General features: G+C 30.3%; 2 protein-coding genes across 10 annotated transcripts in view; both read left to right on the forward strand.

Annotated features, from left to right (window-relative positions):
* Positions 1-10: 10 nt before the first annotated feature.
* Positions 11-11,200, forward strand: LOC109608773 (uncharacterized). Of its 7 annotated transcripts, XR_007548818.1 has the most exons (8): positions 115-381; positions 4,352-4,565; positions 4,624-4,703; positions 4,760-4,902; positions 4,976-5,254; positions 7,713-7,833; positions 8,314-8,364; positions 8,638-8,778. XR_007548818.1 is itself a non-coding variant. In XM_020025316.2 (7 exons), exons 2-7 carry the CDS (start codon positions 253-255, stop codon positions 8,936-8,938), a joined length of 1,146 nt encoding a protein of 381 aa, XP_019880875.1. In that variant the 5' UTR covers positions 11-108; positions 165-252; the 3' UTR covers positions 8,939-11,200. The 7 variants fall into 7 exon arrangements, 6 of the variants coding, with proteins under 6 accessions (XP_019880875.1, XP_049826430.1, XP_019880878.1 ...); XM_020025316.2 differs by lacking the exons at positions 7,713-7,833; positions 8,314-8,364 and adding an exon at positions 11-108 and having other exon boundaries at positions 165-381; positions 8,638-11,200; XM_049970473.1 differs by lacking the exon at positions 8,314-8,364 and having other exon boundaries at positions 8,638-8,777.
* A 3,888-nt stretch (positions 11,201-15,088) lies between these two features.
* Positions 15,089-16,826, forward strand: part of LOC109608751 (protein spinster) — a 54,956-nt gene continuing 53,218 nt past the window's right edge. For all 3 annotated transcript variants that reach the window (XM_020025284.2, XM_020025283.2, XM_020025285.2), the window contains exon 1: positions 15,089-15,672. In XM_020025284.2, the coding sequence (XP_019880843.2) occupies positions 15,423-15,672 (250 nt within the window). In that variant the 5' untranslated portion in view covers positions 15,089-15,422. The remainder of the gene's footprint in view (positions 15,673-16,826) is intronic.

A 16,826-nucleotide genomic window follows, 5' to 3' on the forward strand; every position in this document is an offset into this window, starting at 1 on the left:
TGGGACCGATCCAAAACATTCACTCATTTATTTCCTTCCTATAGTAGCCGTAGAAGGAAAACGGTTTTTCATCGAGCGTGACTGGGACGACAGCTGCTGTGCTTCTGAGTGGCCCCCTCCATATAAACTAAACACGGTTATGTTTTATACGACATTATTTTCAGATATATCCAGAAATTTTGCAGATCGTCGACATTTAATAAACAATTCGACGTAACAGTGCCGTCCCGTTCAGTGAGTGCATCGACAATAATGATGAAACTGCGGATACCACGTAGTACTTCGCTGGTCGAGACCAAGAAAGTGCCTCTCAACACCATAATCCTGCCGCCAATCACACCGCCTCTTCCAGAAGGTACCACGCTACTTGGAAAAGTCACGGTGAGTTAACTTGAAAATTGTCGTAAACAAATCATAAATTATTCATGGGGTTTGACGAACATCTGATAAGATTGAGTGTTTTAAAAATAAAAGCACTTGTGGAAGAACTTCCTTCATTTGCTGATTATAGGTATAAAAATAAAAGTATTTAATGTTTGAATGGATACAAATAATGCTGCAACCCGTTAGAAAATCAATAAAAGTTCAATATGAACAACTCAACTATTCACAAAATTACATTACATTAATGATACATACTTCAGTTCAAATTACATGATTTTGAATGCCAAATTGACTATTTTTAATATTTAAGTCTATAAAACACAGACAAATTTTCTATAAATTCTCATAAAAATAAAGGAATAACAATTTGAATACTTCAATTTACAGTTTTTTTATTAAAAAATTACTTTTTAACTTTTTGACACTTATTTGTCAAAATTTAGAGACTGTCATCAACCAATGATTATTTTATCAATATTAAGATAATTTTCAAAATGTATATATATATAGTTTGCCCAATGAACAAAATAGTCAAACTTCATACTTTTCAAACTTCAACTTAGACAGGAATTAATTCGATTAATTTACTTATTTCATAATATTGTAGTAAAGAATTCTAGAAAATCTTTGGTGTAGTTAGCAAGTAAAAAAATAAAAAAATTATTTCAAATTTTTTCAATTTTTAAAATATTAAATTACATCTATTCAAATATGTATTATTATTATTATTATTATTATTATTATTATTATTATTATTATTATTATTATTATTATTATTATTATTATTATTATTATTATTAAAAACCGTTACTTGAAATAAAACACATTAATATGTAATGTAACCTTAGTAACCATCATTATTATAATTACTGTTTTAATTTGTAGTATTTTTTACCTTTTAACAGTTAGAATTTTTTAATTAAATTGAGAGTGTACAATTTACTTTTAATAAAATACTATTAATATTTTACCAATTTTCAAAAATGTGTAATTATTTTAATAAATTAATAAAAAATATAAAATTAATCAAAATGCTTTGACCAAATTTAAATAAGTGACCTTATTAATAATATAAATATCCTACCAAAACTATTTCAAAAAGATCACTGATATTTATTCCTTTTTTACTCAATCTTCCAGAATTATTTTTATTTTAACTGAATCGTAATATATTAAAATTGACTAATTTATAAAATTTCAATAAAAATTATAACCTTGGTATGTTATTCATGAAGCAATAAAAATACCTAAAATGAACGAAAATCCACTAATAAAACTACATGAGTTTAAAGATTTAAATAAAACTACATTTTTTTTAATTATGTTCTCATTCACCTTTAGTATAATGAAGAAAAATTATTTCTCCTTCTAATCGATAAGTTGAATTTTTAAAGGGAATTCTTAATCCCTTTCGATAAATTTTGTTGGCTGCCTGTGCTCAGGCACTACATACAAGTTATAATTTAGAATTGAAAAACTCCTTGAAAGAACTTTGAAGTTTAACAAAAAAATAAATCACAAAATATTTCAATTTTAAAATTTATTGACTTCTTTTAAATTGAACTGAAATTTTAGAGTAGTATCTGTGAATAACTTTTTCAATTGTTACTACAATTTTCTTTTAAGAGTAAAACATATGCCAATGTTCTCAAGATAAATAATCTCTAATGTGTTAAATGTATTTGATAAATTAGAAAGATAAATTGGTTTTTCTGATAAGTACGTAATGATAAGCCGCCTAGAGGTCATTTGGAATGTTAAAAATATCTTTTTCTTGTTATTTTGTAATTTCTACTTATTTCTGAACGCCTTAATTAAATACAACACTAGCACTTAAAAATAAATAAATATTGCACATCTGTTTTATTTTTCAACTCTATATTTATAACTCGACACAAAAATAAATTCAATAAACCTCCAATTCAAACGAACAAAATGGAGTAATAAAAATCATTAACGACATTTTAGAGATCTTATCGCAACACGTAATCCAATACATATGGAAACATACTCCAATTTTGTAACAGTAAAATATGGCGTAGAATTCTTTCTAGGTAAATTTTACATGCAACTTCATATATGACCTCAAACTGTCCTCATTTGTCATATTCGTTTCCATATTAGCAATTTTGCAAATTTTTTAACGATCGTTTATACAATATGCAGTTTTTTTATAACTATAACATAAAAATTTTTAAAAAACATTTTTTTATTAAGAAAAATAGTAAAACATTGTTGAGAATCCTCCAAAATTGTCTCTTAAATATACTCAAAAGGCTTCTATTAGGTTTAATTTTGAAATATAATAAAATTTTAATTAATTAAATATAGATAGATATAGATAGTATCTGTTTGACCCGTCTGAATTTAGAGAGAGACATCATGCATGACAGAGGCAGTAGAAGTCTGTCCCATGGTGGGAGACTTACTGTCTCTATTGTACATGATGTCTGTTTCAGATGGATCAAACTCTTTTTGTACTCTAAATAAAATTTAGAAAATTGTTTTGAAAAATTTATTCGAAGTACATTCGGTTATTAGTTACCTAGATTTTTTCTTAAAAATACTTTGTCCTGAACGACTTAACAGGCTTTTATTAAGTAACATATAATATAATTTTGATCAGCTTTTAAAAGCAAATAAGTAAATAACCTTCAGTTTAATTTGAAAATATAATTGGAAACACTCAGTTATGAGTTCTCTAAAATTTTTCTTAAAAATATTTTATCACCAACGACTAACAAGTTTCTGTTAAGTATAATATAATTTTGATCAACTTTTATTAAGAGTAACTCTACTTGTTTTGTGTTCTCATCGACTTAACAAACTTTAAATTGATTTCTTAAAAATTCTAATCCTTTTAATATATTTCTTAAAAATGATTCGTCCTCAATGATTCAATAAGTGTAATGTTAAGTAATATTTATATATGATTATTTAAACAATTGGTTTGCCTCCTAAAATCTCGAACAAATTATTAAAGTCGGACGGTCCCGAAGGCGACGTACGAGTGCGGGGGTGACGCCGCGGCGTCACCGCGCGATATCAACTGGTAATCCCGCCCGCACACACGCCCCCACACCCCTCGAGTTCGGGGATACTTTTCGAGCATGACAACAAAGAGCGTCGCGACGCCTGATCGATACGTGCGAAGGTGCGATTGAACGGAAAAAACAAATACGCAAAACGGCCGGTCCGTGTTAATTCCGCGACGACGAAAACATCCCAGTAACCGAATCCGGACGCGGTTCCGGGAATCCGTTCCCGTCACCTGGTAGAAAAGGAGGTTGCTGCGAGGCCGGCATTTTGTTTTAGCGCCGCGATTTCGTTCGTTCGGTGCACTCGCCGACCGGCCAGAAAATCGGTGCGGATCCGGCGTTATTTATAAAGCGAGGTGCGACGTACGTTGTTATTGTGCCCGATCGTACGGTTTTGGGAAGTGTTGCGACGTTCGGTCAGCAAAAATGGCCTCGAAAGTGATTGCCAAATTACCGGTGGCACCCTTTGCACAGGTTAGTGGGGTGGGATCGACCACCTTCCTCTGTTACAAGCTACAACGTTAGAGTCTGATACATTGGCTTTTCCTAATTTTTAGATGGATTGGGTCCAATATTTTTAGTATGACATGCTTTATATTTTCAATCTTCGTAACATGTCATTCTGGATGATGATGTCATCTCAATGTGAATCATTATTTGAATAACAAGTTTATTAGTGTTTATCTATTTATACGAATTTACTTAATTCAACACCTATATTTTTACCAAGTATTTGCTCAAGTGCAACATTTATATTTTCCCTCAATAACTATACTATGAGGTCAATTTCTTCATTGTGTGGGCATCATGGTAATTGTTTTGATCACCTTGTTTGTTTGACTTGTTTTTAATATAATGCAATTATGTATTTTGTAATAACCCAGTTATTAAACATAGATCATGTCAAACAATAATTTTGTTTGATCCAGGTGAACAAATCGAAGTCTGGAAATGTAAACGGGGAAATAGTGACTGTCTCGCGTACAACGGAGGTCCCATCACGAAGTCTGGAGCCCATAAAAGGTCCGGAAGCTTCCAGGATAGCACAGCTTGAGCAGAACATACGGTTCCTGCAAGAGCAACACCAGTTGATGTTGAGCGGACTCCATCACGAAATCGAGAGTCTGCGTAACAGAAACAAAGGTTCGTTTCCTTGTAATATTTACATCATTAACGTGAAACAACTTGACACATTTTGCAGAGCTTCAGTTCCAATTGGTTTTCGTAAAGGGATCCGTTCCCAGCTCCCCGTCGTCCCCCGAGGATGAATCCAGATACAAGGTAAGAAACCGCACCACACACGTTGCACATAAGTAGCTAATAATAATAAATTTCAGACTTACACCAGTCCGAAAACCTTCAACATCACTCCTCTTCAAGTTGAACTACTCGAAAAGGAGATGGGTGACCTGAAGTTGCAATTGCAGGAGGCTGAAAGCAGGAACGTGTATTTGTCCGCCATTGTTGACGAACAAAAGAAGTAAGTAAAGTTATTTATTTTATCTTAATTATAAATGTCACTGAACGTTAAACCAAAATGTGTCTGTTTGCAGGAAATTGGAACGTTACGAACGCGACCGCGAAAAAGAACGAGAACGCGCCTGCCAACCGGACCCGGAGTTGCTGCGCAAACTCGACGACGCCGAGGCCATAATACGCAGACTGCGCCGTGAGAACTCGGATCTGCGCAGAGAGACGTCGGCCGCAGCCACCGTGGCCGCTACACAGCAGTACCACCATGCGGCTAACGGTGATCGTTCGCCGAATCACCATCGTGAGAATGGAGGCGGTTACCAGTCGCCCAGGGGCGGACAGAACCGCGGCAACCACAGGTATCGCACGTAGTTTCATTTTTGTATACTAACGTTATGTGTCCATGGGAAAATGACAAAGATTATCATCAAGGTTTCAAAACTAAATAATATTACAGTTATTATTATCATTACAAAAAGAAAAATTACACACTATGCTAATATTTAAAATTCGTTTAATGTATTGACTGGTATATAGAATACCAAAACTATGTGAAATATCAATTTTGGTATCTTTTGTAAAGATATTTAATGTTTCATCAAATGAGTCAAATTCCATTTTTAGCACAGTCTTAAATACCTTATGTAAATAATAATTTTTCCATCATTTATTATCTGATATAAACATAACAAATCTCTATTTATATTATATTGTAACAAATATTACATATTTTGAACACTATATAAATATAAAAACACATAAATGTTGCTAAACATTTCCAAAAAATTTAAATTAAATTAAAATTCCAAATATTAAATATGTTTATTAATTGATCACTAATAATGATTAGTTGTTGCCTATTTATCTTCCTTTGATGTATGGCTTTGCTTTGTAGATTTTTACAAATGTGTCGTCATTAACTATTTTTAAATATAAACTATTTGAACATATTTAGATCTGACTGTAATTAATTTTTACCAAAAACTAATACCTGTAACTGGTTCAAATGTTGAAAATTTGGTATTGTTTTGGAGATATATTAGGAAATTGTTGACAAAATACTCATGGGTAATTCAGCAACAATATTACCTGGAATAAAATTAAATCTTAATACCATATGAAATACTTTGTGAACATAAATATGAAATTTTTAACCAAAACTAACCTTCATACTAACACCTTTATAACAATATATTCACATTTTACCTCTTAAATATAAGTAAGACTTGTTATGGTTGTTGTTTTTAATGTTTCTAACAAATTAATATGTGCTTCACAGTTTATCAGTTAATAATGTATTTTTACTGCTCACAGTTTACAATTACACTCAACAGCAAAATTAAACAGCCGTCAACATTTTACTATTTCATAGATCGGATTTATATATTTTTCTGTATTTCTCAGATTTGTAAGGTTTTTAGATGAAAATTGTGCTAGAAGAATGAAAATCTATAATACTTCTTGAAGAACCTGCTCAATTCAAAACTTCAACGAAAATGTTATTTATGGTTACATGGACAAGGAAGACCACGATCAATGAATGAAAATTGAAGGCCGTTTTCTCCATACTTGCTGCCAAATCTTTAAGTAAAAATTAGTTTCATCCGACTCTGTACTAAGTAGGTTGATAAACACCTTATCCATCTGTCACTGACTCTCTTTTGGTCGTTGCTGATGGCCAGTAACAGTTGAAATTAGATAAATTAGAAGTTGAACGAACAGAACGTTTCCTCACTGATGAGTTATATAAGTATTGAAGAACATATAACATATATAATTTTCTTCTAATGCTATATGGCCCTCCGCTGATTTGTTACTACCTTCAAGATGTCCATATTGTGCTGCTGGAATTGCCATCCAAATGACTTTTAAATTAATTTCAATATTTCTTAGTTTTTAATAGATGTTCTTATCCTAGAAGATTGAAGGTCCTTAATAACTCCTGAAGAATTAATTTATCACAGAAGTTGGTGGAAAATATTTCATATTCAAGATTACCTGGACTAAGAAGACCACGATGAATAAACTAAAGTTGAGGACCATTTTTTACATTCAGTTCTGTGACAAACAACACTTCCTGTCACATCTTTGGATACAAGATTACAGATCACCTAGTACTGCATCAAAGAGGTGGAGAGAAGAAAATTTAATACCTCATCAACCTGCAACTGCCCATCATTGGATCACAGCTGATCAAACGCAAAACTTAAAATTTATGAGAGCTTTTAATCATGGAAATATGGACGAATGGAGATTCAGACAACTGGACAGCGACAGTTACTGTTGACTCAAGTTTTATTTGGTAGTGAAGACCTAATTGTATCGGTTGGCATCTCTTTGCAATAAGTTGTAATATTGAAGAATATGTGGTACTTTTTATAAGGTAACCAGTGTGGAACAGTTATATACATAAATTGTAGCAAATATCATAGGACAAGATCATTACGAAGGATAAGTGTTCCTATTCAAGGTGGAGAAGACATGCCCTATATTAAGCCTTGCTTCTTTTCAATTCTCCTAATTATAAAACCTAATTTTTAGGTAATTTTTTTCTAACACAGTTTAGTTTTGTGGTTGAGTGTATAATATTTAAGAGTGAACATCATAGTATAACATGTTCTTTAAGAATTTTTACCAAAGAATTGTTATACAATGATAATATAACAACTTCATTATATTTTTGACATTATCCCAATGGTTTTTATGGTAGTTTTGATCTGGTGAGTGCCTTGGTGGACTAATAATACTTGCATAAAGTGGTGGTGGCTACTAAAAGTTAAGAAACAAAAAGAAAATAACTTCATAATTTTATTTCAGAAATTCTGAACTGTCAAATAGTGTGCGACAATTTATTAGTTGTGCAGAATTGGGCGCAGCCGTTTTCTTGTGTGTTATGACCCTGATTTAGTATTATAATGGTTGTTTTATGTTAAAAAATGTAAGTATTGTGATGATCTAACTAAAACCGATATACAAAAGAAGCATATTAAATTAAAATTTTAAAGCATTTATTTAATTTTAGTAGCTGAAACAAAAGGATTCTGTGATTGTATGGAAATTTTAGTGAAACATGGCTATGTTATTATTTTACCATTATTATAAATTGTAAAAATAAAATATATATTTTGGATTTGAATAATTTGTTTTTATTTTAATTGCACTTTTTTGAAATTATAATTTTTAAAAAAGGATTTATTGAGAATACTTATAATATATACAATAAAAAATCAATATATTAAGAATTATCAAAATTTATTGATTTATGTTAAATTTTCTATATAATAGCATATTTTTGTTGGTAGATATTTATTATTAAAGTAGATGTATTTTAAGGTTGAAATACATTTTTAGGAAAGAACTAGAAAAATTCTATTTTACTTTTCTTTTAATATATTTTTCTTTATTCACGGTGTTTTAGACCTCCTTGGTTCTATGAATGAAATTCCAAGCAGATTGATTCATTTACACTGTAAGTTGAACCAAACGCATCCTGCTACCATTAATCAAATTAATAGTTACCTTTACAAAGATTTTAAACAAAAATTTACATATTTCAATTATTTATATCCGTTTGTTATGACTCCAACTTGAGTCTTGAGGATTACAAAATGTTTGTCTCATCATCGCTTTTCCATTATATAGTTGCATCTTATAAAAATAAAATCAAGTCTTGGTGATACGATCTTTGCAGCATGCAACAACAAAAATCGCACCAATCTCCAAAACATGTCTTAAATTTCAGACACCACCGGGGCCATGGCGGTGGTGGCAATAACCACTTCCGCGGCAACTGGTTCCCGCCCCTCCATTCGCAGAGCTACTGGCAGGGCGGCAGTAAAAACGGGGGCCCGCCGCCCCCGAACGGCGACACGGCCCCCTTGCCTACTCTACAACCGCAGAACGAGACGACCGGTGGCCCCGCGGCCCACCACCACCAACAACAGCAGCAGTACCAAGGCAGGCGCAGCCACAACAACAACCATCATTACCACAACGGCGATGGTCGGAAGTACAGGCAGAACAAGGGCGGCAAGACCTCCTAATGCCCGGCCGAGGGATGGCTCTCGATTCGCGACATGGAGATGGGATAGCACTTCGTTCAAAGTCGCAAGCGCACCAGATAAAATTCGATTAGTGGTTGTCATAGTGTTTTAAACAAAGTTATGTAACTTAGCATCTGTGTATAGGGTTATGCAATTGTAACGATCGGTTTAAAAGCTGATCAAGCCGCAAAAGGAAACTATAGCAATAATCTGATGTGTTGGTTTTAGATGATAATGATGCATCTCCGTTGATTCCAAATGATGCGGTTGATTTCTTCTAGTTAGATAGCGCTTAATCAAGTGTTACCTTCGTTGGCGATTGTTATTACCTTTGTGCATATGTTTTTATTGATAACATCAATAAAATAGATTTGCTGTCGACCTTACACAATTGTACTTCGTTTTTCAAAAATCTAATAGTGGACCACACCTAACGAAGAGCAATTCTTATGACTACTTCTTTATTCTTCTTGTTAATGCATTCTTAAAACCTAAAAAAACCAACACTCTTCAAATCTGCCCCTACTATATAAAACTACAAACTTAAACTCTAAATAACACTATCAGTATGCTATTATGATTAAAGATGAAAATTATTATTCAGTGTTATATAAATTGTATGTATATCAATACTATTACGCTTGAATTATTCCATAAGTATGACAAAGATATGAACTTATATGTAGGTATGTAATAATGATTGCACAATAGTGATTACGAATTTTATCTATGGTGTTTACAATATAAAGAACTGTTCTACACTCGCTATTTCTAAAAACAGTTGATAGATGATGTTGTTATAAAAGAATTATCTGTGCGCATGCGTTGACAAACTACTACGCCCATCTCTATATTATAACGCTTGAAGGCTGTCTATAATATTAATAATAATAATTATGTTATAATATATATTTTACTATTCATTCCCAGGTGGATATTTCATTTTTGAGACACAACAATAATTATTTTTTGGATTAGGGTAGATGGATAATAATAGTGTGCAAGGTGCAATAATTAAAACAGATTTCTAATAATTATGTTGAACTGATACACAAACAATCAAAATATGAATTTTCAACTGGGAAATCTAATTGTTGCGATTTTTAGAAATCGAAATTTATGAAACAAAATTTAAAACATTATAGAGACTTAATTTTTGTGATCGAATTGTCGTTTGGTAAAGTTATTTCCTAAATATATTCTTTATTTGACAATTTCACGTTTGACAACATTTATAATATTATGCCTTTGGTGTCCATAAGAAACACCAACACAACATTCACCACATAAATATTTTAATGGACCATTATTACACAATTATAAATTGATTTCTGCGGAAGTAACTTTTCAAACGTGTATTCCTTATTATTCCTCAGCCCAGTTGCGATGGGATTGTTAGTAGTACAAATTGAGTTAGGCTGGGAATTATTTTACCATTCGATGTCTTAAAAAAAACATAAAAAACAGTATTTAGTGCTTTTATATTCGGCCTTCAGACCAATTTTCCTCTTTTCATGAAAAATGTTGTTTCGGAGAACAACGTGGTTTTCGACGAAACAAGAAAAAAATATGTGATATATGGTCTGATCGCCCAACCCCAATCTATTATGATAAATATAAGGATAATGTGTAGCTTCAAATGTGATCTATTTTATAAAAAACAACAATTATATTCATTGTTTTTCTCATAAAAAATACACGGGTGGAAATGTTGATGTGTCAAGTATAAATTGTAAACATTTTCTTTAAGATAGTTATCAAAATTTGCATCATCCATTAAAGAAATTAATAATATTACTACATACTAAATAATATAAAATAAGTTAGGGTAAGCGGAGAAATCTTGACCAAAGTTCACTGTACTTGTAACACAATATATCAACATTTCATAATTATAATTGTTTATGATTTTCCGAATATAATTGTTGACAATACAGAGCTTTAGTATTCAGTATTTATATATTTCTATTAAATTTATTTATTATAAAGACCTAATCTATTTTACAGAATACCAATGACAAACAAACATGTACTTAAAATGTAAACGCAAATTTTGTTTTGGTATTCCTGTAAATATAGGCCGACTTTAAAAATATACACAATTACATACATATATACAATATCTGTTATCTATATGCTATACTTAATTAAAAAAATAGTGTAGCCTACGAGGTTTTGCACTTTTGTGTGTTTTATTATACCAAAATATGTATTTTTAGTTACCATATATGTGTACAACTCTCAATAAATCAGTATACTAGACAGAGTTAGTGTTATTTCTTAATTTTCTCAAAACATGTTTATTTACACGGTTAATTATTGTGTTGTCATTTTACAATCAGCATGTTTTATGACTGCTGATTATTATGATTTATGAGGAAATAAACGGTAATTGATGATTTCTAACTATTGAACAATAAAAATAAGCATGTTAATAAATATGGTATATGAATTGAGAAATTATAAACAAAGGAATTTTTAAACCAAAATGTGTAATACCTTTTGAATTTAAAGACATTTTATTTTTTAGAATAAAACTAAACTATGAATAAGTCTTTTTTTATTTTCGCTAAAATAAAACTTAATCAGTTTATAATTAGCCCTACTTATTCCAACTGTTGAGTTCTATGATTTATGGAAAAAAAACTGTAACTGATGATTAATAATTAAACATAAGCATTCTAAGTGTTATAATATGAATTGAAAATTTTTTTATATATATTATATAAAATTGTGTTCTAAAGTAATAATTTATTTTGATGATATACCAAGTATATCCATTATAAAGATATATAAATAGATTATGGATCTACTTGCTAGAACACAGCGAAAAATAACAGTCTAAAGAAATAAACGTGTTACAAAACAAAGCTCTTAGAGTCTACACGTACTTATTTTCTAGAGATCAACCAGCAAGTTTAAGAAAAGTCTTATAAAAGACTGAAAACCCCTTTCCGGGCACCGATCCCGAAGATCATAACCAAAAGACGAACGTATATGCAAGGCATATATCGGTGTCAGAGTTCAGACCAATCTGAGGAAGATACGAGATCTTCCTGAAAAAGGATTGGACCGGCTAGGTTGGATCCGTTAGCTTACCACTGCCACTGATTTGTGGAGCGGTACTGAGCCCCAGGAACACGACAAGGTGGATCCATCCTGGGGACCGTACACAAAACAACAGTTGAATTCTTATGGATATCATCTCATGTTGGAAACAGCATCAACGAATAAGCTAACAAATTCGTTACACCTTTGAATAGTAGTCCTAAAGAAATTACTCTTTATTACTATTTATTATTCACAAATCAATAACAAACTAAAAGGCATTGTCGGGAAAGTGGAACAAAAATTAAACTTCTACAAAGTAGAAAGGAGCATTTAGTTATATGGTAGACTTATAACTGGGCATACTCTATTAACACACAAGGAGACACTGCAAGTATATATTTAAAAGTAGCCAACAATCAATCTGTGGTAACTGCCATCTACCAATTACAATTAAATACATACATTCTCTCGGAACTTCAAAGACTACATAAAATCAACGTCTTTAACAAATTATAAATACAGCTTAAGTACTCTTGGCCATAAGAACTTAATACACTTATAAAAATATAATATAACAAGAAAAAATAAATAAATTATTAATAATTCTCGGTTTCAAAACTATAATCTATGTATTTATAATACACTAATTTTATTAATATTTTAATTAACCAATTATTCAAGGAGTGGAGTTTATAGAAATAAATTTAATCTTAATTTATCATTATTTATTATTTACATTATTATTTATAGAGATTAATAGTATGTGTATAAAAATGTTGTATAATTTAAAATATTTATAATATTGAATTTGATACAATTATATAAATCTTAATATCCGTCTAAAACTATTTTTTTAATTAATATAAAAATTGTCAAATATTTAAAATAAAATGAATAAATAATTTATAGTTAACACCAAACAATAAAACTTAAACAAAAGGAGGAAATGAAACTTATAATATACATAAATGTATTTGTATGTATAAATTGTAATGTATAAATTAGTCACAATCCGTTTTGAATAACTGTTGTTGATCATATTTTTTAAACAATTAAGTTTAAAATTAGTCAATCATTGTTAATTTAATTTTGATAGTTTAGTTTTAATTATAAATTAGTCATTCAGTTTAATTTCCTGTAAATAGAATAATCAGATGTCGTAAAATTATTATGTACTAGTATTCTCAAATAGATTATTTGAAATTGTTAACAATTAATACCAAAAAATTTAATTTTATACCCATTATGTACTATAGTGGTCATTATTATAGCAACTTTTTAAAATATTAAATATTTTAGCCACAATTCTTTTATTTAAAGGGAATATCTATTATTTTTAATATGTACACTGTTATATAAACAAAATAAATATCCATTTTGTTTTATAACCATCACCGTGGCATGGACTCGATCATTTTCCGAATATAAGAAAAATCTATACTGCTTCTAGCTTTTTGAATCGCTGTTGAATAAGTTCATTTAAATTTGTAAAAATTTTATATCGAATTTATTAATCAACGTGATCTCTCAAGTTTTTTATAGATTTGATGTCTGGAGATTTGAACGGGCAAGACAAACATCAATGCTTTAGCCTTTTAACTATTTAATAATATTCAAAACCATTGAATTTTTTAACCGTAAATTATATTTTTTTACAGTTTCACTACGACTAATGATTATGTAATTATAATAAGCATATAAATTAAATAAATAAATATTAGATACATAGAAATATTTAAGAAATTTAAATTCACAGAAAGTAATGAAAGATTATTAAATATTAAAATATTATATTATTAAATAAGTAAATAATAATAACATATATACAGTCAAGTCTAGGGAACACCTAAATATTTTTAAATTATTGCAATAAAACCAAAAAAACTAATGTGAAAATATAATGTATTAATAAAAACAAGTGTTTTTTACTAATTAAATAAAAAATATATTGGAAAATGATGTTACAACTCCTTCAAAAATTAAAACAATAACATCAACCATGTATTCAAATATTTATTAGTATATTATTTATAATAACTATGCCATGTTTATTTTTTCTATTAAAAAGTAATATCCGCACGGAGCTCCTCGGTTGTTTACATCGATTAAGTAAATTTTGGTTCAAATTTCGCCACATCTCTAGTACCACCAAAAAGAATCAGAAAAGAGAATTCAATCCTGATACACATGTGTCCAAGCTAAACGAGCAACGCGATTTCCAGGGAGCAATCGGGGCACCCTTAAAGGTCCACTCTGAAATAGACCTTGCTCTCGGACAAAATCACATCATGGTTCCTAAAAAACTCTTGTCTTAGTTCGGGAGCTGTTATTTCCGTGTGTCTCCGAGCTTGCAAAAGGAAAAAGCGGACTTGTACCAAGGTAATTATCCTACTGCGACCTGAATATTTTTCTTTTACGTCATTATACTCATTGTAACATCTCCACAACAAGATTTACACTCTATTATCCCAATTGTTCTTAATTTTTATTTATCACATAGATGGTGCCTCTCCATAATAAGAAAGTATTTTTATAAAAATTTGATGAGTCAATAGAACAAAATACACTAAATTGCACCGTTCAACGAATACCCAGAAACACAATAAATAGCAAAAAAAAGATGTCATCTTTTATATTTAGTTATCTTATTTTATAATTTATAAATTAAATTATTTTTTATTTAATTTAATTAGATTTTTATGAGTGTTCCCCTGACTCGGTATATTTTAATAAGTTGCCATAATTATGCCCACTACTGTACGTTAATATTTCATATTTATATTTTTAAAATTTGTTTATATATTTTTGTTTGTATTTTAGAAATTATTAATTAGTATTAATGTGAAAATAATAGTTTTAAATACTGAATATTTAGATATTTTAATTTTTACACTAAGATTTGTATAAATTTGAATACGTAATTTTTGTAATTTGTTTTGAAACAATTTATTTTTATCGTGTTCAGTATCCTAAATTATTTTATTTCAAATACAAATTTGTATTTGGTTAGGTTAACGATCGCAACCCAGATAACACGTATTCAGTTGGTCTACGTATCTTGCCGATCGTGCAGTTACCTATATACAGCAGCTGCCAGAAATCGCTGGTCAGTGTGCGAGTGCGAGCGTTTGACAGACGTGGACGATATCCATCGTTTTGGATGTGAAGTTACGGCAAAAAAAAGAAGAAACAGAACCGGCGCGTGCCGGAAAAAAAACGCCAAACAACGCGGCACCATAATCTCAAAACGTACGGCGAAATTATAAGTGAACAACAACAGAACATCGGTCACGTAAATAAAACAACCCGACTCATTCATCAGGTGATTGTTGTTGCGCGTGCGCGTTCCGGTACCCGCCAACATGGATACGATACGAAAAGCGATTCATTCCTCGAGCATATGCCAGGAGGTTAGGTTATCCGGCTTGTTAAGATGCCTTCTGAGAAAATAGAAAAGGGCTCGCAACTCGTGTTGAAACAGTTCAAAACGATGGATACCGAAACGATAACTCAAAACAATTCGAGTGCCGAACTTGTTCGTACGGACAGAAATGACGAGTGCGAAAACGGCACCGGTGCCGGTGGCGGCAGCCTCAGAGATGTTAAACTTAAAGACTGGATCGCCGTCGCGATTTTGTGCTTCATCAATCTCATCAATTACATGGACCGGTTCACGTTAGCAGGTGAGTGTTTCATTCAGCAATACGATCTGTCAGACGTAAAATACACACTGTAGTAAAATAGTAAGTTCTGCCGTCTCCAATTGGAGTCTGTGACACGTTCGCATTTTTATCGCACAAGATTCGAATTAATTGGAGAATGTGGTAGAAAGTGCACCGAAAAATAAACAATTAATGTGACCCACAAAACTAGCGGGTTTATTCATTTTTTTTTATTCTACCGGCTTCGGCGAAATCGGACTGTTGCGCTGTGATTGCGAAGAGTTATGCGAATTGTTGTTGCAAATCGCCGGGTTCGGATGCAAAGTCGATGCATCGAATCGGAATTGTTGTATATTTTTATGTAATCCTTATTAAATAAACATTGTTCTAATTTATTATTACGAAACTGGAAGAATAGAAAAAATATTATGGAGGTAAATAATTTACATATTGAAATAACTATTATTAATAATTTTAATAGATATTGTTTAATATATTTTAAAATTATAATTTAAGATTAGTTTTATATATTCAAATAAAAAATTATAAATACAAGCACTTTTTTATTGAAATCTGACAATTTTAAAATGTTTGAAATATTTTAATTTATAAAAACTAGAAAATTATAATGAAAAAATAATACATACGAGATGTCCTAAAATAAGGTGATTTTTGTAATTTATTTTAAAGAAAACTATTGTATCAAATATTTAATAATTAGATTTGTGTATAAATAATGAATATACAGAGAAATTTTCAGTGATTGTTGTCTTCACCGTGATCGAATTAAAAAAACAATTCTTCAAAATTTCACACTAGTTGTAACACTTCTAACAGGTATTCTCACCTAAAAGGAATCACATTTAATTTGTTTATAAGAAATGAATTATTATAATTTGTATACTTGTGTACAAATAATTAAAACTAATAGTAATTTTCTCTTTATAGTCTAAACAAATATTTTAATCCACTAATTATTCGACATTAGTCAACGTTTTGCTAAAAACATTTTAATACAATAATATTAATTAATTTCTGTGATTATTGGTAATGATAAGTTCAATTGTATTATTCTAAGCAATTGTCTAATATTATGAGACAAAGACGCCCATAACTTATGTAATTTATTATTATAAATTTCAATGATTTAATATAATCGTTAAAATCTAAGTAAA

The sequence above is a fragment of the Aethina tumida genome, chromosome 1, assembly GCF_024364675.1.
Source record: "Aethina tumida isolate Nest 87 chromosome 1, icAetTumi1.1, whole genome shotgun sequence".
Lineage (NCBI taxonomy): Eukaryota > Metazoa > Arthropoda > Insecta > Coleoptera > Nitidulidae > Aethina > Aethina tumida.